General features: G+C 55.1%; 1 protein-coding gene across 5 annotated transcripts; it reads left to right on the top strand.

The window, feature by feature from the left end:
* Nucleotides 1–448: 448 nt before the first annotated feature.
* cltcl1 (clathrin, heavy chain-like 1) lies at nucleotides 449–23885 on the top strand. 5 transcript variants are annotated; one of them, XM_086173972.1, is made up of 32 exons: nucleotides 449–781; nucleotides 6040–6247; nucleotides 8728–8996; nucleotides 9610–9771; nucleotides 10082–10195; nucleotides 10284–10457; nucleotides 10551–10748; nucleotides 10832–11032; nucleotides 11682–11834; nucleotides 12494–12616; nucleotides 13078–13215; nucleotides 13301–13465; nucleotides 13575–13755; nucleotides 14075–14238; nucleotides 14311–14436; nucleotides 14633–14775; nucleotides 15300–15534; nucleotides 16372–16494; nucleotides 16571–16716; nucleotides 16805–16988; nucleotides 17087–17279; nucleotides 17360–17517; nucleotides 17617–17781; nucleotides 18051–18326; nucleotides 18443–18592; nucleotides 18675–18806; nucleotides 18884–18994; nucleotides 19286–19456; nucleotides 19581–19802; nucleotides 19890–19916; nucleotides 22100–22175; nucleotides 22312–23885. In XM_086173972.1, the coding sequence occupies exons 1-32, from the start codon at nucleotides 740–742 to the stop codon at nucleotides 22434–22436; spliced, it is 5055 nt and encodes a 1684-aa protein (XP_086030098.1). In that variant the 5' UTR covers nucleotides 449–739; the 3' UTR covers nucleotides 22437–23885. The 5 variants fall into 5 exon arrangements, with proteins under 5 accessions (XP_086030098.1, XP_086030099.1, XP_086030096.1 ...); XM_086173973.1 differs by lacking the exon at nucleotides 19890–19916; XM_086173970.1 differs by lacking the exon at nucleotides 449–781 and having other exon boundaries at nucleotides 5875–6247; nucleotides 19890–19910.
* The last annotated feature ends 79 nt before the right edge of the window (nucleotides 23886–23964 follow it).

The raw sequence follows: 23964 nt of genomic DNA, 5'->3' as shown, positions 1-23964 counted from the left end.
TGTGTGTGTGGCAGAGTGGGTCTCTGTAAATGTAGCAAAGGCCGAGGTGCAGTGCCAGCGGGCAGCTCCTCCTCCACCTCACCCACCAACCTTCACCAGCCCTTCTGAGGGGCGTCATGAGAGAAGATATGAAGGTAGTTGGTGTGAAGATGAGGATCCAGAGAAGAGGGTTGGATGGAGAAGGTGGATTCTCTGTGGAGACCCTGAAGGGAGAAGCCGAAAGAAGAAGAATCCATGCATATATTTTTTATCTACGTGCGTGTCACAATGTACGTATATGCGTGGGCGCGCGTGCACACGCCTGTGTGACGGTGCAGGAGTTGCGAAGAGGCGCGTAAGATCCGTGCGTGATCCGCGGGGGGGCTGTGGCCGTGGCGGGCCGTGGCGGGGCGGGGCGGGGCGGCGGAGGGAGACGAGCCGCACGGCAGAGCCGCTGCGGTGACGAGGAGACGCGGAGGCAACGAGGCGGCCGTGACACGCCGAGGCCCGGGCGGAACCTCCGGACGGCCGGCGCTGAACCGCGGGGAACCGGCGCGAGTCCGCGGAGCGGCGCGGAGGAGCGGCGCCGCTGGACTACTTTTCCTGGCGGAGGCGCGGAGCTGATCCGCGGCCGGCGCAGGGGGCCGCTGACTGAGAACCGGCGTCGGATCCGTGAGCCGCCGCCGCCGCCGCCGCCGCGTCTTCCGGCCACACTCTGCTGAAGACCCCTCCGGTTCTTCCGGCGGAGAAGCTCCAGAACATGGCTCAGATCCTGCCCATCCGCTTCCAGGAGCATCTGCAGGTAAGGAGGACCGGGGAGGACCGGGGGAGAAAGCCGCCGAGGATCCTCCGGTCCTCAGAGGAGCTCCGCAGCTCCTCCGGGGGGAGCGGAACACTCATGCGGCTCACGTCGCACTTAACCCGGGGTGGGTGGGGGCCGGGGAGGGGGCCGGGGAGGGGGGGCAGGGGGACGCTACGGACACGGCGCCTGGGGCCTGGGACCGGGATCGGGCCCGAACCCGGTCCTGGTCTTAGGCTCGGTCCCTAGTCAGCCCTTTGCAGACGTGTGTGTGTGTGTGTGTGTGTGTGTGTGTGTGTGTGTGTGTGTGTGTGTGTGTGTGTGTGTGTGTGTGTGTGTGTGTGTGTGTGTGTGTGTGTGTGTGTGATTGGATACGCTGCAGTTTTTTTTAACCCGGGGCGGAAAGACCGCCTGTCATCTCCAGTCGTGACGCCGGCGGGGCTGCCGGTGTTTGGGCTCAGCTGAGGGCCTCAGGCCCGGGCCGGCAGACCCGGGCCCAGTTGTTGTGTTCTGGGCTTCTGGGAAGTAGGCAGCCTCCTACTGCTCCAGGGCTTTCTCCAACAGAGGTTTGCTGGGTCTGATGCAGGTGTCTGAAGTGAAGGAAGGCGTCCTCGGTGTTCTGATGGCCGTGACAGAGGAGACAGAGGAGAACGCCACCAAGTTTGACATCATCTTGTCTTCGTGATGTCAGTGACCTCTGGGGACTTCTTCTGGAGGGCGGGGGTGGTACTGTTCCTCTTGGAAGAGCCCCGCTCCCACAATCTGAACAGAGGCGATCTTCATGTGGGTCACCCCCGTGGCCCGGGCAGGTCCGAGCAGTCCCCGGACCTCCTTGGGCCTCCTTGACGCAGTGACTCTGCAGAATCACCCAAAGTGTCACGCAGCTCCACCTGCGCGGGCGTCATCGTCATCTTCCGGCCGGCGCGGTCCCAGTATAGTTGAGGGGTTCGGGGGTCAGAGCTGCTCGTCTGGAGGCGTCACTCACTGGACCAACTTCTGCCCCCAGATTGTCCTGCACTCCCCCGAAGCTCCTCCGGACCGCACGATGGAGGATGACTCATCAAACATCACGGTGGTCAGATTTTGACGTCAGTCCTGCCGGTGGGTTTTTCTGCTCTGCAACCTGACAGTTGTCCTCTTAGTGGAGGCCGGCGGAGGGTGGGTGCCAACCCGCTGATCTTCTGACTACCCAGAGGACACTTGGTTCCCCATTTCCTCGCTAGATTGCCTTCTTCAGTCCCCTAGGAGACCTCAGAGGTAACCCGGTTCTCGCCATCGTGACCCAGATCTGCCCCGTATTCATCGTGTTCCTCTGACACCTAAGAAGGACTTCAGGCATTTGGGCATAGCCTTCAGCGTCTCTAAAGCAGGCGCTTCATCTCCTGGCTCCGTCTGTCATGTTCTCAGCTCCTGAAGGAGGACCAGTGTGGTCCTGGCCTCTGAAGTTCTGGGCCTTCTAGGGAAACAGACAGCCAGTTACTGGAGGCCTGCAGGAGAACCATCACCTCTGTGACCTCCTTTCTTCTCTGCCTTGGACTTTCATAATGGTTGTCCCGCAGCAGCCAGAGGAACTTTGTGACCCCCCCGCCTACCATCGTCTGTAGCCTGTTGTTATGGAAACGGCCGGCAGTGGAACAGCCTTTCACTTGGAAAAGTGCCCCTTCCCCCCCTTTCCTCTTGCCAGTTGCCCCGCTCCCGTCAGCCAGGAACCCTTTATGCCCCGTCTGTGGCTGCCAGGAGGCAGGACTGCTGTCTGCTCCTGCAGATCCCCTGCAGATCCCCTGCAGATCCCCTGCAGATTCCTTGCAGGCCCCTCAGGCCCTTGCAGGCCCCTCAGGCCCCTCAGGCCCCCGGTCCCGTCCCGTCCCGTCCTGTCCTGGGGGGCCACAGATGGAGCCCGGAGCACCGGCCCACCAGCGCCCTCCCTCTCTGAGAGGACAGAGCCTGGAGAGCGTGCACGGCAGCCATGCTTCATCTCCACCCTGGTGCACCTTCTCCAACGGCCGTGGCCCCAGTGAGCGGAGCAGCTCCCGCCGACGGAAGTATGCCTGGAATTTGCAAAGCCATGACTTTGGGCCTCAAGTTGTTTAGTCTTTTTCTCCTCGGCCTATTTCCAGTTCTGTCTGCGTCGGGGTTCAGCGGGGAAACATGGAGTAGAAGAATTAGTCTGTCTTTGCAGGAACCTGATGGTGAGGAGTCTCCTCATGCTCATCCGTTTGCCTTTGCCGCCGGTTCACGTCAGCTTGACTCCCTGGCTAACAGGAACAGAGCCCTGGATGCCCTGGATGTCTGCAGAGACACTGACAGACCTTCTGCGGAGTGTGTGGGACCACGGAGAAGGCCGTCAGGGTCATGTGACGCCTGCATGGCTCTGGGGTGAACTAGCTACGCAGCGTCACAGCTGGTGTAACTCAGCACCAGAGAGCTTGAAGATGGTCTGCCGAGCTGCTGACGTTCACGTGTCCTGCTGCCTCTCAGCTGATGGAGCGATGCTTCCCAGCCGTCCATCCAACCAGCAGGTGGATGGACAGAGAAGGTGGACAGCAAACCCTGTTGTCCTCTCTGTTAGGCTAAGTGACTGACTGATTCAAAGTGTGTGCGTGTGTGCGTGTGCGTGTGCGTGTGTGTGTGTGTGTGCAAAGGGTGCTAAGGAGACAAGCACATCGACGTTAAGTAAATGTTGAGCGCACCGGGTTCCATTCTGTTAGCGTTAGCATAGCATTAATGCTGAGGAACTCACAGGGTTCTAGTTGGAGGCTCAACCAGGTCTGGTTAGTCCTGGATGAGCTGCAATGACTTTAAATGATATTGGAACTTCAGTGAAGGACCTTGACCACAATGAGACGCTGGTTCGCCGAAGATCCAGCTGAACCATCTCGTGGTCAAATACCTTTTGGGCTCCTCCATATGTGCTTTGGGTCCAATCTGACCCTGACCATCCAAACATACTGAGCAGAACATGTCCAACCATCTAGTGAAGGACTCATTGAGACAGGAAGTGAGACACATGACAAAAGACTTTCACAAAAGAGCATGGACAGACCTCCAACCAAAAGCATCTCTTCCCCAACACTGATACACACCTCTAGATCTTACCACCGGACTAGTTATCACAATGTCCATGGAACATTTCAGGAGACATCAATGGGACTGTCGAGACAATATTGCTGATGGATGGATGGATGGATGGATGGTGATGGATAGGAGGATAGATGGGTTGATGGATGATTGGAGTGCGCTGTATGGAAGCCAGAGTGGGAAATGATGCTCCCTATACATTCCATGTCAGAGAACATTCCAGGATGTTCTTCTTCTCTGGTGGAGCAGTAACACGTGGATCTCCTCATGGACCCGGGGCTTTCAGCTGCTGATGCAACATGTCCGGCCTTAAAGATGTATCTACCCAGCCGGTGACTCAGCGGATCATCAGCGAAGGTCTGCCTGCTGTATTTAATGTTCTCTGTTCGTGATGGTGGCCTCCTACGGCCCGAGACCAGAGGAGCTCAGTGGTCTGAAGGTCCCAGGATATCTTCCTAGAGGTGGTTTGGAGACTGCAGGTTGTGTCTCTGCTGGGATTTTAGTGCAGCATGTGTGTGTGTGTGTGCATGCATGTGTGTGTGCGTTCGCACGTACGTGTGTGTGTGTGTATGTATATTCTTCTGGTGAGTCAGGAGCCCCACCCTGAATCAGACAAGAATGAAGAAGGTTGTCCCAACCTCCTCTATTCCTCTCCTAACATTTATCGCTCAAGAATCTTCTGTCTTTTCTCCACTTCCTTACGAGCACAAGCCTTCCTTTCAGCAGCCAGAAGATCCAGCTCCAGCTCTTCCTCCTCTCCATCCTTATCTCCTCTATCACTGTCTTTATTGCCTCCTCCATTTCCTCAGAGCTTTGGCTGCCAGGAAGGAGATGCAGCAGATGACTCGGATCCTTCCTCAGGATCTCCCCGGCCTTTCCGGCAGGCCTGTCAGGAGATAAACCCGCACCTTCAATGCTCTTCAGATGTTCAAGCACTGATTGTGGCTCCACGATAGGCTCGTTCATCCCTTCCGACAGAGGAGATCCCAGACGTGGATCCCCGTGGCATGAAAATCCAACATCTTCCGCCGAGTGAAGTCATAGCTCTTCACTCAAGACATGGAGACGTCCCAAGTCATAGGATGCAGATGATTCAAGTGTCTTCTTCTGTGTCCACCGAGAGGTTTTCACCGATCGTCTGGACTTCCTCCATGTCTCCCGGCGAGTCTGGTCCCGTTGAAGGTGGATTATGGATGTTCGCTCGGGGTCGCTGCCTCTGGTGGCTTGGAGGTGTAGAAGTTGTGAGGGACCAACCTGGAGGACAGCTTCCTGCCGCCAGAAACCCCTCTGATGTTTGGCCCAGAACGTGAGCTGCGGCAGCTGTGATTAAGATCTTCTCTCAGCTGTCCATCATGGCTGCAGTCTGCGACCTCCTTCCTGTTTTGCAGACGCCTGTTTGGAACGGCGTTCTGCGTTTAGCTCCCGCCATCCATCCAGCTGGAGATCTGGAGATAGAGGCCTCCTTTGATGAGAGCAGGATTCCTGTGCTATTGCCTCATGCTGTGTGTGTGTGTGTGTGTGTGTGTGTGTGTGTGTGTGTGTGTGTGTGTGTGTGTGTGTGTGTGTGTGTGTGTGTGTGTGTGTGTGTGTGTGTGTGTGTGTGTGTGTGTGTGTGTGTGTGTGTGTGTGTGTGTGTGTGAGAGTGTGAGAGTGTGAGAGTGTGAGAGTGTGAGAGTGTGAGTGTGTGTGTGAGTGAACGCAGCGCCGGGTTTCCATCCCTTGAGCTCCTTTGGAGAGCTGCTTTTCAAGAAGATCCCTGGAAAGTCCATGCTCTTTCCCAGAGGAACCCTTTGGTCCCACAGCTCACGTGAGCCTCTGAGTACTTCTCTCCCATGAGGGTTGTCCTTCAGCGCTGTGAACGTCTCCTCCTCAGATGCTCTAAAAGAGCCTTCTATCTCTGAATCCTCAGGATGATCTGGTGGGAGAGAACAGACAGGAGAGAAACGTTCTCCCACCTTGTCAAGGACAAACACAGGAAGGTTCCCCGACGGTTCCTCAACATCTTTATCTTCACCGTGAAGTGATGCTAAGTAGCGTGATCCGAGCGCCGTGTTCCCACCAGTTGGGGTTGACGTCTAAACCCTCTGCAGATGTCCTGCTGGCTGAGGGTTTGGAGTTTGAAGATGAAGACACCTTCAGCTTGCGTCTCTCCAGCACTGAAGTGCTCTTTGTGGCGTCTCCAGCTGCAGAACCTGGGCGTGAACCCCGCCAACATCGGCTTCAGCTACCTGACCATGGAGTCCGACAAGTTCATCTGTGTCCGGGAGAAGGTGGGCGAGCAGAACCAGGTGGTCATCGTGGACATGGCGGATCCCACCAACCCCATCAGGAGGCCCATCTCTGCCGACAGCGCCATCATGAATCCGGCCAGCAAGGTGATCGCCCTGAAAGGTAGGAGCATCTCCAGCAGCCTCCTGGGAGGAGAGGGTGGGCCGGCGTGGTCGGGAGCTTCTGCCTTGAAGTTGTCCCTCACAGCTCCAGCAGAGCACCCAGCTTCTGTAACCTCCCGAGGACAAGTTCTCTGTCTGCTTCTTCCTGTAGGCTCCTATCTTTGTCCTCTTCTTCTCAGACTGACTCTCTGCTTTCTGCCCCCTTTGCTTTCTGTCGCCTCCCAGACGGTGAGTTTGGACCCCGTCCTCCTTGTCCAGCCCTCCATTGTCCTTGTCCTTGTCCTCCCCATCCCTCCATCCTCCTTGTCCTCCCCATCCCTCCATCCTCCTTGTCCTCTCCATCCTCTCCGTCCTCCTTGTCCTCTCCATCGTGTGAATCTTGTAGCGGTGTCTCATAGAAGCCTCTGGGAAAGCCCCTCCAGCCTGCAGAGGTCTTCTCATCCCAAAGCAATCAGAACCCAGGCCGTGCTGAGAAGACCTCTGTATGCAGGCCTCCTGGCAGCAGACGGCCTCCAACCGACCTGCCGCCACACAACCTGCTTTGATGAGATGACATTTGTTAGCATGACTTGTTGACTCGTAGGCCTGGTCAGATACCTACAGTGGGAGGAAACCGTGTGCCATCAGAGCTCCTTCAGCGTGCTCTGCTGTGTCCTCACATCTAAGCAGCACACGCTCCACATCTGGAGAACCACAGGACCTGGGCTGTCGGGCCAATGTACGCCTGGACACCTTGGGTTGTCTTCCACATTTCCTAGACATGGTCACCTTTTCAAAACAATCCATCTGTGAAGCAGCTGGAAGCATGAAAAAGGCTTTTAGCTCTTCAGAATCTTCTGTAGGCTGGATCAGAAAGAGTCCGACATGAGCAAAAGTGATGGCCAGGAGATGTTGAAGGTCTTCTCACCTCCTGTAAATCTGGTAGGTCATTTGATCTGCCCGGCTGAAGAATCCCGGCGGCCTGCTGTCGGAGCTGAGATCCAGGCCTGGGGTTCTTCTCTGAAGGTGCACCTTTAGCTTCCTGTCTGCCTTCACACACATCTGCTCCTCTACTGCGCCTGGACTCCGCTTATCTGAAGGACGCGCAGACTGTAGACATAGGTTATACAGATTTACACCTTCGACTCAGATTAGAGACGTAGACTTTAAACTTAGACAATAGATGTGGCTCATAGACAGACTGTAGATGTAGATTATAGGCAGATGATGGACTTAATTATTGATGCAGATTATAGACGTAGACTTTAAACTTAGATTATAGATGTAGATCATAGACAGATTATAGACGTAGATTATAGACGTAGACTTTAAACTTAGATTATAGATGTAGATCATAGACAGATTATAGACGTAGATTATAGATGTCGACTTTAGACTTAGATTATAGATGTAGATTATAGGCAGACATAGACAATAGATGTAGCTCATCGACAGACTGTAGATGTAGATTATAGACGTAGACTATAGATTTAAACAATAGATGTAGATTGTAGACATAGACTAGACGTAGATTATAGATGTAGATCATCGACAGATTATAGATTGAGACAATAGATTTAGACAATAGATGTAGATGATCGACAGGTTATAGACTTTGATTATAGATGTAGATCATCATCATCATCATCAGATTATAGATGTAGACTGTAGACATAGATTATAGATGTAGATCATAGACTTAGAATTTAGAATTGGACAATAGATGTAGATGATAGACATAGACTATAGACTTAGATTATAGATGTAGACCATCATGAACAGATTATAGATGTGGATCATAGACAGATTATAGACGTAGATAGTCTAATAATGCATTTTATTGAAAGGCGGACACTGTACAGCCATGAGCTCTCCGAGAGTATATGCTAGTGACTGACTAGTAACCATGACCTTAAACGTAGAACATAGACATAGATTTTAGACGTAAATTAAAGGGATAGATGAGAGACATAGATTAAGGATATAGATTGTAGATATAGATTATGGTGGGTGATCCTGCTGTCAAACCTGTGCAGTAAAGTGCCATGACTCTGAATGCAGCGCACATAGAAAGGTGAAGGACTCCAGGAGCTCCAGGCTCAGTCACCTGGATGCTTTGTCCCCACAGTGAAAACTCCCTTCTCTTCACTCCCATCTGTCTGTCTGTCCGTTTGTCTGACAGACCTGATTCTCCCAGATGTGGTCTGAAGGACGCCCCTGTGCAGAGCTTTGGTCCGAAGGCTGGAGGTGTCCGTTTTGTGTGATGAATGTCTGACTAAAGCGTTCCTGCTGCTCCAATCCTGGCTGTGTGGCAAAGCATACGAGTCAGAGGAACCCAAAGCTGTCAGCAGGGTCCCCTGGGTCTTCTGGGTCTCCAGGGTCTCCTGGGTCTCCGGGGTCTCCTGGGTCCTCAGGGTCTCCTGGGTCTCCGGGGTCCTCTGGGTCTCCTGGGTCCCCCGACCCCCCTGCCACTCTCACCATCTCCCTCTGCTTGTCCACCAGCTGCCAAAACACTGCAGATCTTTAACATCGAGATGAAGAGTAAGATGAAGGCCCACACTATGATGGAGGAGGTCACATTCTGGAAGTGGATTTCGGTCAATACGGTCGCCCTGGTGACGGACGCGGCAGTCTTCCACTGGAGTATGGAGGGGGACTCCCAGCCCACCAAGGTCTTCGACCGCCACGCCAGCCTGGCAGGATGTCAGATCATCAACTACAGGACTGATGAGCAGCAGAAGTGGCTGCTGCTGATTGGGATCTCTGCCCAGGTAGGTGGAGACACGGACCTCCTCTCTACTCCCTCACTGCGAGAGCAGGGTTAGGGTTAGGGTTAGGGTTAGCTGAGTTAGGGTTAGGGTGAGCTGAGCTTCCATCCTAACCCAGGATGGAAGCTCAGAGGAGATACCCTGGGTGTCCATCATGTCTTGGTCTCTGGGGAAGCTCATGTCCCGCAGACCAGAAAATAAACCAGGAGGTTCTCGTTTTTTCTGTTTGCTTTGGAGATTCACCCGCTAATCTTCTGTGACATGGAGGCCGTCACTGTCCCTCATCCTGGGCTGGTGCACTCTGGTCCTGCGGACCAGGGTCGGTGGTCCAGCTAAAGAAAAGGCTGCTGTCTGTCTGAAATCATTCACCTGTGATCAGACCCTCATCCAGGTGTCCCTAAGACGAGATGACAGAACCTAAATTCATATTGCTACAGAGGGGTTTCAGCTCCAAGCAGCAATTGTCGCTAAACTGGACCTACATTTCAATAGATGGTCATGAGATGGTCTCTCAGGTCATGAGATGGTCATGAGATGGTCATGAGATGGACAGCAAATGCTGATACCTTAAAGGCCCCAGCAAAGATGTCCAATGTCATGTCTTCATGCTCTGCAGCAGAACCGTGTTGTGGGAGCCATGCAGCTGTACTCCGTGGAGAGGAAGGTCTCCCAGCCCATTGAAGGCCACGCCGCCGCCTTTGGGGAGTTCAAGGTGGAGGGCAACGCCAAAGCCTCCACCTTGTTCTGCTTCGCTGTCCGCTCCCAGGCCGGAGGCAAGGTGAGAAGATCCACACTGGTGGAGAGGTGGGTCGGGCGTCCCAGCACCGGGCTCGCTGTGAAGGACAGGAGGTGTTCCAGGGAATCCTTGGTAGAGCTGGACTTTGGGACTCTTCCAGCTGAACTTTTGACCTTCACAAATCACATCCATCCCTTGACACTTTGTTGATCGTTAAGAACCACAAAGTCTCCAGGTCCTGGACGACTGCCGGAGTTCCTCCGAACGTTGCAGCTCTTGGTGTCAGACACAGATCAGCTCAGAGGTTCTGGGTTCATCAGCTTTGGGGTGACGCTCTACCTGTTTCTTCCAGCTTCACATCATTGAGGTGGGCCAGCCTGCTGCCGGGAACCAGCCCTTTGCCAAGAAGGCCGTGGACGTGTTCTTCCCTCCTGAGGCCCAGACGGACTTCCCTGTGGCAATGCAGGTGAGGTGGACCTCCAGGGTCAAGACCTTCAAAGACCTTCAGTGTCTTAGATCCCCATTTGATTGACAGACGACCCCCCCCTCCCCAGATCGGTAGCAAACATGGGGTGATCTACCTGATCACCAAGTACGGGTACATCCACCTGTACGACCTGGAGTCAGGGGTCTGCATCTACATGAACAGGATCAGTGCAGAAACTATCTTTGTGACGTCTCCTCATGAAGCCAGCTCGGGGATCATCGGGGTCAACAAGAAGGGCCAGGTAGGAGGACCGGCCCCCTGCTCCTGAAGATAAAGCCGAAGGTGGAGGCACCGCTATCCTCAACTTAGCTCTACTTACTTCTTCCGCTGCCAGGTCCTGTCAGTGTGCGTAGAAGAGGAGAACATTGTCAACTACGCCACCAATGTCCTCCAGAACCCAGATTTGGCTTTGAGAGTGGCCGTGAGGTCCAACCTCGCCGGAGCGGAGGAGCTTTTTGCCCGGAAGTTCAACACTCTGTTTGCCCAGGGGAGCTACTCGGAGGCTGCCAAGGTTGCTGCATCGGCCCCCAAGGTGGGTCCTCCAAGGGCTTCATGGAGGAGGTGTCTCTGCTCCTCCACGTTCTCCTTACCTCCGTTGTCATCTCCCTCTCACAGGGAATCCTGCGGACAGCGGAGACCATCCGTAAGTTTCAGAGCGTCACGGCCCAGCCGGGCCAGGCATCTCCACTCCTGCAGTACTTTGGCATTCTTCTGGACCTGGGCCAGCTCAACAAGCTGGAATCGCTGGAACTCTGCAGGCCTGTCCTGCAGCAGGGCCGCAAGCAGCTGCTGGAGAAGTGGCTGAAGGAGGACAAGGTAGGAGCAGCTGCTCTGGGGAAGATTCTCTTGCCAAGGTTTGAAGATCTCCTGCAGGTCAGGGTTGAGCACGCAGTCACCTCACCTGGTTCTATCACAAATATCAGAACCAGTTTGAGTCCCGAGTTTTCAGCTCCCTTCAAACACTGTCTCCTTGTTTTTTCCTGTCCTCCTCCTCTTCCTCTCCCTCTTCTTCCTCCTCCTCTTCTTCCTTCTCCTTCTCTAAGGTTCTCTCGTCTTGTGGTCAAAGTCAGTAAAAAGCTTGTCGGTGGAGCAGCTGAAGCTCCTCCAGTGTCACCTTCTTCTCGGTTTCTCCTTCTTCATGTCTGAGCCCTGTTATGTTTATTACAATCGCAGTTTTAGGTTCCATGCAGGTCAAGGAGAAGGTCCTGTACCCTCACCAGATCCGCACCCCCCCGAGATTCATGTGCTGCAGACCTTTTAGCAAAGTTGTCTTGGCTTCATCGGCAAAGCGCGTTTTGTTCCTCCAGAAGAACTTATTAGAACGTTTGTTTGTTCCTTGTCTTGGTGGCCTGAAGGTCCCCAGGTCAACCAGGTGGGCCTGGTTGCTCCTTAAGTTCCTTTGGGATCAATAAAGTATCTCTACTGTTTCCAGTCATCTCACCCCTCTCCCTGTGACTTGTTGCAGCTGGAGTGCTCCGAGGAGCTGGGGGACCTGGTGAAGACCTCCGACCCCACCCTGGCTCTGAGCGTCTACCTCCGAGCCAACGTCCCCAACAAAGTCATCCAGTGCTTCGCAGAGACCAGCCAATTCCAGAAGATCGTCCTGTATGCCAAGAAGGTATGAACCTGGGCACAGTCCACACACACCTCTCCACTGGGCTGAGGAATCCTCTACTACCCACGCAGGTTTTGGTCTGTTGTGAAAACATCTGCTCTGCTGGTCACATCAGTGCTTACATGGTGGAGAAATCTGTCCTCCTCGGTGCCAGGAGAACGAGCTGCTGCCGCTCAGAGACAATCCTTCCAGAGCAGGAGAAAACCTCCTTCTCTTCTGGTTTCAGTCCAGGCCCAAAGGTTGTCCCCCGAGCAGAGAGCTGATCTCCACTTTTCATGCTCAGAGCAGAGCTGTGAGTGGGACTCTTCTTCTCAGACACCATCAGGAATCATGGTCCTCATGGTCCATGAGCGTCAGCAGGCTGAGATGTTTCTGAGGGTATCAGACCAGTGGGACGGGCAGCAGAACACTGAGTCTGGACCAAAAGGTCTGTGGCTTAGACCTCCTTGGAGACTGAGATTTGAAAGGGCGCATCAGGAGATTAGGGATGTCAGGACCTTCTTCTCCCAGACATCACCACGTCACCTCCTCAGTGCTCCTATAAGACAAGAAGACTGTGTGTGTGTGTGTGTGTGTGTGTGTGTGTGTGTGTTTGTATGTGTTCGTGTGTGTGTGAGTGACTGAGGGACCTCCATGTTTGAGTTGATCTTCTGCCCCTGCAGGTGGGCTACACTCCAGACTGGGTGTTCCTGTTGAGGAATGTGATGAGGGTCAATCCAGACCAGGGCCTACAGTTCGCCCAGATGCTGGTCCAGGATGAGGAGCCGCTGGCCAACATCAACCAGGTAAAGTGTCCTTCACACTGATCTATGGACCTGCTTCTCTTGCCTTTGACGCACTCAGAGTGGGTTCAGATGTCCAGGCCATGTCTGGATTCGGGAGCTCCAGGGTCCATGTTCTCCCACCAAGGTGCTCCAAACATTCAAACGCAAGCTGTTCTCACAGATGATGAGGATGAAGGTGGTGGCTGGAACCTGGTCTCTGACAGGGGTGGCTGGAGGTGAAAGTGTGAGGAGAGGAACATCAAGAGCTGCTGATGGTTGATGTTTGAGCCATGAATAACTCAAAGATGGTTCAAACCAGTCGGTGTCCATCTTCAGCTGAGCTGAGACAACCCGAGGCCTCCGGTCTCCCGTTTTCTTCTCCATTCGAGGTGGCCTGAAGACACTCTTCTTCTTCTCCAGATGAACTTCTTGTGGCCGGGCAGGAGGTCCTCAGTTCCTTCTGTTTCTGCTCCTTGCTGCAGATCGTGGATGTGTTCATGGAGGGCAGCCTGATTCAGCAGTGCACCTCCTTCCTGCTGGACGCCTTGAAGAACAACCGTCCAGCCGAAGGCCACCTGCAGACACGTCTGCTGGAGATGAACCTGATTCACGCCCCTCAGGTGAGTGCTTGGATCCGGGCTCCGGACTCCTGAATCTTCGGCAGAAGAACCCCTTCGTGACCGTCTGCGCACACCCGTTGTGAAGGTCGCTGACGCCATCCTGGGGAACCAGATGTTCACGCACTATGACCACGCCCACGTGGCCCAGCTGTGTGAGAAGGCCGGTCTTCTGCAGAGAGCTCTGGAGCACTACAGCGACCTCTACGACATCAAACGGGCCGTGGTGCACACGCATCTGCTCAACCCTGAGGTAGGCCTGCAGTGGTGGTCCTGCCTGTGAGAGCCACCTTCTGAGGAGCTGCTCCTGACGTTCTCCGGCTTGACAATCTCTCCCGTCCCTCGTTGTGTCTCCTCCACAGTGGCTGGTGAACTTCTTCGGTTCCCTGTCGGTGGAAGACTCGCTGGAGTGTTTGAAGGCCATGCTGTCGGCCAACATCAGGCAGAACCTGCAGCTTTGTGTCCAGGTGGCGTCCAAGTACCACGAGCAGCTGGGAACGCAGGCGCTGGTGGAGCTCTTTGAGTCCTTCAAGAGCTATGAGGGTGGGTCAAGGGTCTCTGCGCTCTGAGATGTTTGAAACACACTCCTTATTTGGCTCTAGCTCAGTGGTTAGGTCTCTGCTGGCCAGGGTTTCTCACTTTCTTCTCCAGAAGGGCTCTAGATGTGGCCTCAGACACATCCAAAGATGTCCAAGCAGAAATAGTGTTCACGAGGCACAGGAGATTTCTATGAAGGTCACCGCTGGGATTGAGACCATCAGATTCAAAGCCGCGCTCCGGAGCTTTCGGGAGCGGACGTGACCTTCAGGGTGGATGGAGAACATGGTACAGACTGAACCTCCTCCTCTGCTCTCTGTTCAAGGCCTGTTTTACTTCTTGGGCTCCATCGTGAACTTCAGCCAGGAGCCCGACGTTCACTTCAAGTACATCCAGGCGGCCTGCAAGACCGGGCAGATCAAGGAAGTGGAGAGGATCTGCAGGGAGAGCAACTGCTACGACCCAGAGAGGGTGAAGAACTTCCTCAAGGTGAGCACAGGCTCCGGGTGACATCTACAACGACCGGATGACGCCTGAACGTCTGTCTCCTTCTCCTCTCAGGAGGCCAAGCTGACGGACCAGCTGCCCCTCATAATCGTCTGCGACCGCTTTGACTTCGTGCACGACCTGGTGCTCTACCTCTACCGCAACAGCCTGCAGAAGTACATCGAGATCTATGTGCAGAAGGTGAGGAGGGCCGTGGATCTGGACCACATGTCAGCTCCGTGACCAGCAGATGCTCCTGCGCTGCCTCCTGGACTCCTGACATCTCTGAATGTCAGCGCTGCCTTCAGGCTTCCAGGGTCCATCCAGGGTGCTCGACCCCTCTCAGGTCAATGGTCCAAGACAGGACGAGGACATTGAAGCCTCCTCATGTCTCCAGGTGAACCCCAGCCGGTTGCCCGTGGTGATCGGTGGGCTGCTGGATGTCGACTGCTCTGAGGACGTCATCAAGAACCTCATCGTGGTGGTCAGAGGCCTATTCTCCACCGATGAGCTGGTGGAGGAGGTGGAGAAGAGGAACAGGTAATATCTTCTCAAAGTGATTCAACAGCTCCACAGGTCTGTTTTTAGCTTGACTAGATGAAGCAGCTGAAGGTGGACGTCAGCGTGTGGTTGTAGGTGATCTCAGTGTCGCCACAGGACAATGGTAATAGAGGCTTCACAGGGAGGGAGAAGAATGCGGAGGTCTTCTCCACAGCAGCTTGTTTTGTCCAAGATTCCAGCTGAACCTCTTCTCATCTGGTGATTGAAGTTCTTCTGATGCCATCAAGAGAGCATGATGTTTCTTACATCCCATAATCCAGCCTCGGGTTCCCTCTCTCGCAGTGTCTTCTCCTATGGGACGTACTGTGGGATGTAACACACACACACACACACACACACACACACACACACACACACACACACACACACACACAACAAACAAAACACTGTCCTCTAATGGACTCTTGTGGCAATGTTTCTTCTCGGTCTGTTGCCGCCTCCACATCCTGGGCTCCACCTCTTGATGGCATCTCAGCAGCTCAAAGGTGTTCTCCATACCTCAGGTTGAAGCTCCTCCTCCCGTGGTTGGAGACCCGCATCCAGGAGGGCTGCGAGGAGCCGGCCACCCACAACGCCCTGGCCAAGATCTACATCGACAGCAACAACAGCCCCGAGCGCTTCCTGAAGGAGAACCCGTTCTACGTCAGCGCGGTGGTGGGACGTTACTGCGAGAAGAGGGACCCTCACCTGGCCTGCGTGGCCTACGAGAGGGGCCGCTGCGACCTGGAGCTCATCAAGGTGGGACCTTCTCACGGCCCTCAGCTTCCAGGACGCACACAAGATCCTGGCTGGAGCCTTCAACCCAGAGGCAACAAGTCCTCCTGCTTCACACCCTTATAGTGATCCCACTGCTTAGAACAGTAATCCCATCAGTCACAGTAGTGATCCCGCTGGTTATAGTAGTAATCCCATCAGTCACAGTAGTAATCCCGCTGCTTAGAATAGTAACCCTACTCATTACAGAGGTATACCCACTGTAATAGTAATCCCATCAGTCAGAGTAGGGATCCCGCTGGTTATAGTAGTAATCCCACTGTTTGGTAATCCCACTAGTTATAGTAGTAATCCCGCTGCTTAGAATAGTAATCCTACTGGTTATAGTAGTAATCCCATCAGTTACAGTCGTGATCCCGCTGGTTATAGTAGTGATCCTACTTCTTAGAATAGTAAGCATACTCATTATAGTAGTATACCCACTGTAATAGTAATCCCACTGTTTAGAAACAGTAATCCCACTGGTTACAGTGGTAATCCCACTGGTTACAGTGGTAGTCCCACTGGTTATAGTAGTAATCCCAGTGCTTAGAATAGTAATCCCACTAGTTATAGTATTAATCCTTCTGGTTGAAGGAGTAGTCCCAGTGCTTTGAATAGTAATCACACTAGTTATAGTAGTAATCCTGCTGGTTATAGTAGTAATCCCACTGCTTGGAATAGTAATCGCACTAGTTACAGTAGTAATCCCACTGGTTATAGTAATAATCCCACCAGTCAGATGTTAGTTGTGGTCGCTGCTGGATGCAGGACCGTGCTTCAGCTCCACATCCACCTTCTGAGTCCTCCTCTCTGCTGCAGGTCTGCAACGACAACTCACTGTTCAAGAGCCAGGCTCGCTACCTGGTGCGACGTAAAGACCCCGAGCTGTGGTCCAAGGTTCTGGAGGAGAGCAACCCCTTCAGGAGGCAGCTCATCGACCAGGTGGGAAACCCCACCGCCTTCGCGGGCCGTCACGGGTCGGTGCTGATGGACGGTTTCCCGTCTCGGTCCGCGTCAGGTGGTGCAGACGGCTCTGTCGGAGACCCAAGACCCTGAGGAGGTGTCGGTCAGCGTGAAGGCCTTCATGACCGCCGACCTTCCCAACGAGCTGATCGAGCTGCTGGAGAAGATCGTGCTAGACAACTCCGTCTTCAGCGAACACAGGTTCAGGAGACGGACCTCCGCGGTCTCGCCATTTGGACCCGACACACGAGTCCCGCCAGTAACTCCCGGCTGCCATGTTCCTCACCAGGAACCTCCAGAACCTCCTGATTCTGACAGCCATCAAGGCGGACCGGACACGCGTGATGGAGTACATCAGCAGGCTGGACAACTACGACGCTCCAGACATCGCCAACATCGCCATCAGCAACGAGCTCTTCGAGGAGGCCTTTGCCATTTTCAAGAAGTTTGACGTCAACACCTCGGCCATCCAGGTGCGGGCAGGAACCGGGCGGATGACTCTGAAACATCTGTGGAGGACCTCCGTTTGCCCACGCTGTCTCACACGCCTTCGCGTCGTCTGTCTCCTCAGGTTCTCATAGAGCACATCGGGAACCTGGACCGGGCCTACGAGTTTGCCGAGCGCTGCAACGAGCCGGCGGTGTGGAGCCAGCTGGCCCGAGCCCAGCTGCTGAGGGACCTGGTCAAAGAGGCCATCGACTCCTACATCAAGGCCGCGGACCCGTCGGCCTACATGGAGGTGGTCAACGCCGCCAGCAAGAACAGTAAGCCCCTGGCTCCTCGGCAGGAGGTCCTGCTGCCACCTCCTCAGACACCGACTCCAGAAGGGCTCTGTTCTCCGCAGATAACTGGGAGGACCTGGTCAAGTTCTTGCAGATGGCTCGGAAGAAGGCCCGGGACTCGTATGTGGAGACGGAGCTCATCTTCGCCCTGGCGAAGACCAACCGTCTGGCTGAGCTGGAGGAGTTTGTCAGCGGGCCCAACAATGCCCACATCCAGCAGGTTTGAGTCCCGCCGCCGCTCTGGGGGGACCCGGAGGTCTGGGACCACACTATGGTCCTCTGACCCTGGCCCTCCTCTGACCCTGGTCCTCCTCTGCAGGTGGGGGACCGGTGCTACGAGGAGGGCATGTACGAAGCCGCCAAGCTGCTGCACAACAACGTGTCGAACTTCTCCCGGCTGGCCTCCACACTGGTGCACCTGGGGGAGTTCCAGGCGGCCGTTGACAGCGCCAGGAAGGCCAACAGCACCCGTACCTGGAAGGAGGTAATGCAGGAGACCTGGAGATCCAGGGGGGTTTCTCCACCGACATGTAGGGACTCACCCCCTTTATGAAAGTGTGTGTAGACAGCGTGTGCACACACACACACACACACACACACACACCTTCTGCCTTCATCCGACACTAGGCCCGGTTCCTGTGCCTGGTTAGGTAATAAAGGGTTGGCTCAGGCAGCAGAAGGTCCTCATGAGGTCCGGGACCAGGTTATGGAGGGTCGTTTCTGATTGGAGCTCCTCTCCTCCCTGTGGACCAGGTCTGTTTTGCCTGCGTGGACGGCGAGGAGTTCCGGCTGGCGCAGATCTGCGGTCTCCACATCGTGATCCACGCCGACGAGCTGGAGGACCTGATCAGCTACTACCAGGACCGTGGGTTCTTCGAGGAACTGATCGCTCTGCTGGAGGCCGCGCTTGGTCTGGAACGAGCTCACATGGGCATGTTCACGGAGCTGGCCATCCTCTACTCCAAGTTCAAGCCTCAAAAGATGAGGGAGCACCTGGAGCTCTTCTGGTCCAGAGTGAACATCCCGAAGGTGGAGTCTCTGCCGTCTTGCAGTTTAGACCCTCCGTGCTGAGGCTGGGTTCTGGCGAGATGCTCTGGCGAGATTCTTTGGTCCAGATGTTCAGCGGTGTCTCCTCCGTGTTGCAGGTCCTCCGTGCAGCAGAACAGTCCCACCTGTGGGCGGAGCTGGTGTTCCTGTACGACAAATACGAGGAGTACGACAATGCCGTCCTCACCATGATGTCTCACCCCACAGACGCCTGGAAGGAGGGCCTTTTCAAGGACATCATCGCCAAGGTACGCTTGCTGAAGGTCCTCCTGAGCGTCTCCTTCCATGTCTTTCTCTGGGATCTTCACACGTGGCTGTTGAACCCCTCAGGTTGCCAATGTGGAGCTGTACTACAGATCTCTGACCTTCTACCTGGAGTACAAGCCCCTCCTGCTCAACGACCTGCTGACCATCCTGTCTCCTCGGCTGGACCACAGCCGAGCCGTCGCCTTTTTCTCAAAGGTGATCTTCTCTGAGGGTCTCTGTCCTTGCTGTTACCATGATGACCGCTGACACCTTCATTGTTTCTGCTCAACTAGGTGAAGCAGCTAAAGCTGGTCAAACCGTATCTGAGGTCCGTCCAGAGCCACAACAACAAGTCTGTGAACGAGGCCCTCAACAACCTTCTGGAGGAGGAGGAGGACTACCAGGTCCGTGCTCCTCCCTGACTAGCTCGGTCCTCACGCTAGCAGCCGTTCGCTTCCCCGTTAGCTCCTTCGCTAGGCCGTCGTCCTCGAGGCTAGCTTTGGTTTCTGCCTCCGAGCCAGAGTCCGGGGCAACATCCACGGTCCTATCACATCCACGGTCAACTTCCTGATGTTCTACAAGGCGTCCCCATCCGTGGACATCAAACCTCCTGTGCTTAGTTCTACCTCGGGCCCGTCGGGGACCGAGGAGGTGAACCAGGAGGTGAACTCCTCTCCTGGGCTTGTCCTCCGCAGGGCCTGAGAGCGTCCGTCGACGCGTATGACAACCTGGACACCATGGCTCTGGCGCAGAGGTTGGAGAAGCACCAGCTGGTGGAGTTCAGGCGCATCGCTGCGTATCTGTACAGGGGCAACCACCGCTGGAGGCAGAGCGTGGAGCTCTGCAAGAAGGACCGACTCTACAAGGTGAGAAACATCTGAGCGTGGATGTGGAGTAGCAGGAGTCGCAGCGAGGAGCTGAGACCTTGTGGCCGGCGCCGATGCTCAAACTGCCACCCAGGAGGTCCCCTGATCTTCTCTCCTGCTCCAGGACGCCATGCAGTACGCCGCCGAGTCCAAGGACCCCGAGCTGGCGGAGACGCTGCTGCAGTGGTTCCTGGAGGAGGGCCGGAGGGAATGCTTCGCCGCCTGCCTCTTCGCCTCCTACGACCTGCTGCACCCCGACGTGGTGCTGGAGCTGGCCTGGAGGCACGACATCATGGACTTTGCCATGCCCTACTTCATCCAGGTCATGAGGGAATACCTCTCCAAGGTCAGTCTTCTGCCCCGCTGGCCCCGTCTGCTGAGGACGAGATGGTTGCCTCCTTTGGAAAACACCTCTCTCTGGGTTTCTCTCCAGGTCCAAGAGTGTTCCTCCAAGGTGATGGTCTCTGGCCCTCTTTTCATTCCTCTTTGTGTTCCTTGTTGTCTGTCCTAACCTCTGGCTCTGTCATGTAGGAACCCGGCTTGGACTGATAGCCTGAGAACTAGTAGAGCTTTCACGACATGCTTGGGCTTCTGTCCTGCTTCCACACACACTTTGTTTACCTGGTGGAAACCTTCTCTCCATCCTCTTCCTCCCATTGATCACTCACAAACACCAAGAAGCTCTCAGAGAAGACAGAACTCCTCCATTCCAGGTTGGACAGCCTGTGCGGTTCCTCTGGAAGAAGGTTCTTGAAGCCTTGCTACCTCCACAGATTTTGAGGTCAAGGACACTGAGAAGAAACTGATCAGATGGTACATCAAACCTCTGAGACACACACACACACACACACACACACACACACACACACACACACAGGGAGGAGTTGATGGAAGACGGTTGGTGTTCCCAAGGTTGAAGGTCTGAGTGGGTGCTGGACTGAAGCCTGGGCACGTTGAGGACCAGGACCGGCCTGTCCTTTCTCATAGATGCTTCTCACCACTAACGTCTGTCACGGGCTGCCTCTGGTGCCGGAGAGGTCCAGGTCCAGGTCTGGGTCCGGGTCCTGGTGCTCCTGCTCTCCAGACAGCAGACCCGGCTCTGCTCCAGCGCTGAGATGCAGCCCGTGTCTCTAACTGCAGGTGGTAGACTGTGGACTCAAACACTAACTCCAGATGTTCCGGCTCCTTCACGCAGCCTCCTCTCCTTAGGCCAGTGTTTCAGCCTCCAGGATGAACGTCCTCTGGCTCCCAGCAGAGGGAGCAGTCCTTCTCTAGGAACCCACAAGATCTAGGCGCAGATGCTGTCAGACCTCCGAATCTCAGTGGAACCTCCTCTTCTGTTTGAGCTGGAACCCAAGCACAAAGGCCTTTGGGCAGCTCTGTGGAGCACCGTCTGCAGCGTCCGCAGTGTCCGCAGCGTCCGCGGCGTCTGCAGCGTCTGCAGTGTCTGCGTTGTCTGCGGCGTTTGCAGCGTCTGCAGCGTCTGCAGCGTCTGCAGCGTCTGCAGCGTCTGCAGCGTCTGCAGTGCACGTGGAACCAGCCGTTCACCTGTCGGCCTGCCTGTCTCTCTGTCGTCCTGTCTGTCTGCTGAAATGTGTGTGAGGTGCAGATGAATTGAATGCGTGTTTTATAAACAGGCTGTGTTTTTGAAGATGTAGAATCCGAACACACACACACAGACATTTAAAGAGTGCCCAGTATCTCCTTCACCTGGACCTCCACTTGATAGCTGCTGGAAAGGCTCAGTTCATGGATGTCGTTTGACTTCTTGTCAAAATCTTCGGAGCCTCTGTGATGAGGGCTGACACGTCCTCAAGCGGAGAAATTCAAGACCAGCTGCCACGAGAAGAGGATTTGGACATGTTCACCATGACCTGGAGGACTGAGGACCTCCACAGAGACGTCACATGACATCTCCTCTCCTCAGTCCTCTTCTCTCCACCCAGCCTGGAATGGAGATTGACTTCACATGACCTAACAAGCCCCCCCGACCGAACAGGACAAGACCATTTAGTCATTTAGTGAAATGAACTGTTCCTCCTTGTGTGTGTGTGTGTGTGTGTGTGTGTGTGTGTGTGTGTGTGATGAAACTATCCTTTGACAGAAGCTGCCCAGCTTAGGTACCCCCCCCCCCCCCCCATCCCACAGTGCATGCAATAGTGAAGAATTTACATTTGAAATGTAAAGTGCCTTCACCACCTCGGGTCCAGAGTTCTGGGAGATGCCTCCATGAAGGGTCTGGACCTCGGGGCCCCTGAGCAGCGTGATCGGGGCCCAATGCCCTCTAATGGCGATGTTTGGTACCCAGAGCGCTGAGTCAAATCTGCGGCTGTCAAATGCTCTGGCAGAGCTGACAGAAGATCTGGGGCAGCTGAGGCCTCAGCCTCAGGTCCTCCACGGGGTCTAGAGGTACAGCACAGGTGGTGATGCTGGTTTCAGCCTCATCTTGCTGATACATTTATATTTAATATCAATATATTCTATCTCAGCTGAATGTCTGCTTTGGGCCTCTGAGTAGGTCTCCTCTGGGTGGGGATACCTAGATGAGATGGATGAAGGTTCTTCAGTGCGGCTTGAAGACGTCCCACCTACTGTTCTGAGACCCGAGCCCGTCTCACGCCCGGTCTTCTCTGTCCCCATCAGGTGGACGAGCTGGAGGAGGCCGAGGGTCAGAGGACCACCGAGGAGGAGCCGACGGAGCCGCAGGCCATGGTGTTTGGTAGGTTCACCTCAGGCTCTGGTCTGCTGGAGAAACAAGGTCCTCTGCTGGAGGAGAGGTTTGACCCTTCAGAGACGGAGATCTTGTGTTAATGGTGTGTGTGTGTGTGTGTGTGTGTGTGTGTGTGTGTCTCCAGGCCAGCAGCTGATGCTGACGTCCTCTCCTGCTCCAGTGACCCCCCAGCCTCCATACCCAGGCTACAGCTACCCCCCCACTGCTGCGGGCTTCCCTGCTCAGCCTGCATATGGCTTCAACATGTAGAGGACTGAGCCCCCCCACCCCATGAGCGGGCGCACACACACACACACACACACACACACACACACACACACACACACACACACACACACACACACACTTGCTCCACACTGACCCCCCCAGTCAGTTAACAAACACCCCAACTCGCAAGAATCTGCAATAGAAACTGCCCCCTGGTGTCCGGCCCCCCTCCATTGGTGGGGGGCTCGTGGGGGCGCTGGGAGCACTGGGGGCGCTGGGGGCACTGGGGGCACTGGGGGTGCTGGGGGCGCTGGGGGTGCTCCATCACATCTCCATTACAACTCCATCTGAAGCCACCTCTCAGCTCCAGAAGCTCACCTCCACCCTGGAAGCTTGGACTGGATAGATTCTTCCTGTGAGAACTGTTTAGGAACCCACTGGGTGTCCTCCTACCCTCCTACCCTCCTGCCTCCTGCCCTCCTACCCTCTTACCCTCCTGCCCTCCTACCCTCTTACCCTCCTGCCCTCCTACCCTCTTACCCTCCCACCCTCTTACCCTCTTACCCTCCTGCCCTCCTACCCTCCTGCCCTCCTACCCTCTTACCCTCCCACCCTCTTACCCTCTTACCCTCCTGCCCTCCTACCCTCTTACCCTCTTACCCTCCTGCCCTCCTACCCTCTTACCCTCCAGCCTCCTGCCCTCCTGCCCTCCTACCCTCTTACCCTCCAGCCTCCTACCCTCTTACCCTCCTGCCTCCTGCCCTCCTACCCTCTTACCCTCCAGCCTCCTACCCTCTTACCCTCCTGCCCTCCTACCCTCTTACCCTCCTATCTTCTTACCCTCCATGAGTGCAGGAGGACAAGGAAACAAACAGGCCTGTGTGTTGATGTTGAATTCCTCGGCTGTCCTGTAGAACCGTATGTGCAATAGTTCTGTTCTCTCACTGTCGGGTTCCACGCGTGTGTGTGTGTGTGTGTGTGTGTGTGTGTGTGTGTGTGTGTGTGTGTGTGTGTGTGTGTGTGTGTGTGTGTGTGTGTGTGTGTGTGTGTTGCCTCAGAAGCCTTCGTAGGATAATGTCTCAACACCATGACACTCGACTTACCGTGCGCTCCTTAGCCGCTGCAGACCTCCACCCGTGTAGGAGGGACCTCACGATCTTCACAGGAAGGTGGAGGAAGACCTCCAGGGTCAGAAGGGGTGAAGAACCCGCAATCCTCTGCTGTAGTCGGTGCATGTGCTGCGTTCAGGAACACCGCTCATCTCACACTCCAGTATATCTAGTATTCTCGTGTCGGAAAGCGGGTGTCCGAAGCCCCGCCGGGGTGGAGCTCCGTCAGGGAGGAGACACGATGTGCCGTGGGGGACACTGGAAGACGTGGGTCCACGTGGGTCCACGCGGACCCACGGCGGGCGAGCGTTCGGACCCTCCGGCTGGTTTTGTAAGAAAAGACAAAATGTTAAAAAGCTGCTGAATAAAGATTTGAGAGGTGCTTCTGCTGGTGGACGTCTGCTGCTTCTGGCCTCTGAGAGATGATGGCTCACACACCCTGTGTGTGTGTGTGTCTGTGT

Source organism: Fistularia commersonii, chromosome 26 (assembly GCF_037954325.1).
Source record: "Fistularia commersonii isolate RoL2024-O1a breed Wild chromosome 26, RoL_Fcom_v1.0, whole genome shotgun sequence".
Taxonomy (NCBI): Eukaryota; Metazoa; Chordata; class Actinopteri; order Syngnathiformes; family Fistulariidae; genus Fistularia; species Fistularia commersonii.
This window is presented reverse-complemented; position numbering and strand designations above follow the sequence as displayed.

Coding starts and splice junctions, on each gene's coding strand:
- cltcl1 (XM_086173969.1), top strand. CDS start 5,947: ATGTCCTGCTGGCTGAGGGTTTGGAGTTTGAAGATGAAGACACCTTCA. Junction 18,807..18,883: donor CCGTCGCCTTTTTCTCAAAG/GTGATCTTCTCT, acceptor CTGCTCAACTAG/GTGAAGCAGCTAAAGCTGGT. Junction 19,457..19,580: donor AGAAGGACCGACTCTACAAG/GTGAGAAACATC, acceptor CTCCTGCTCCAG/GACGCCATGCAGTACGCCGC.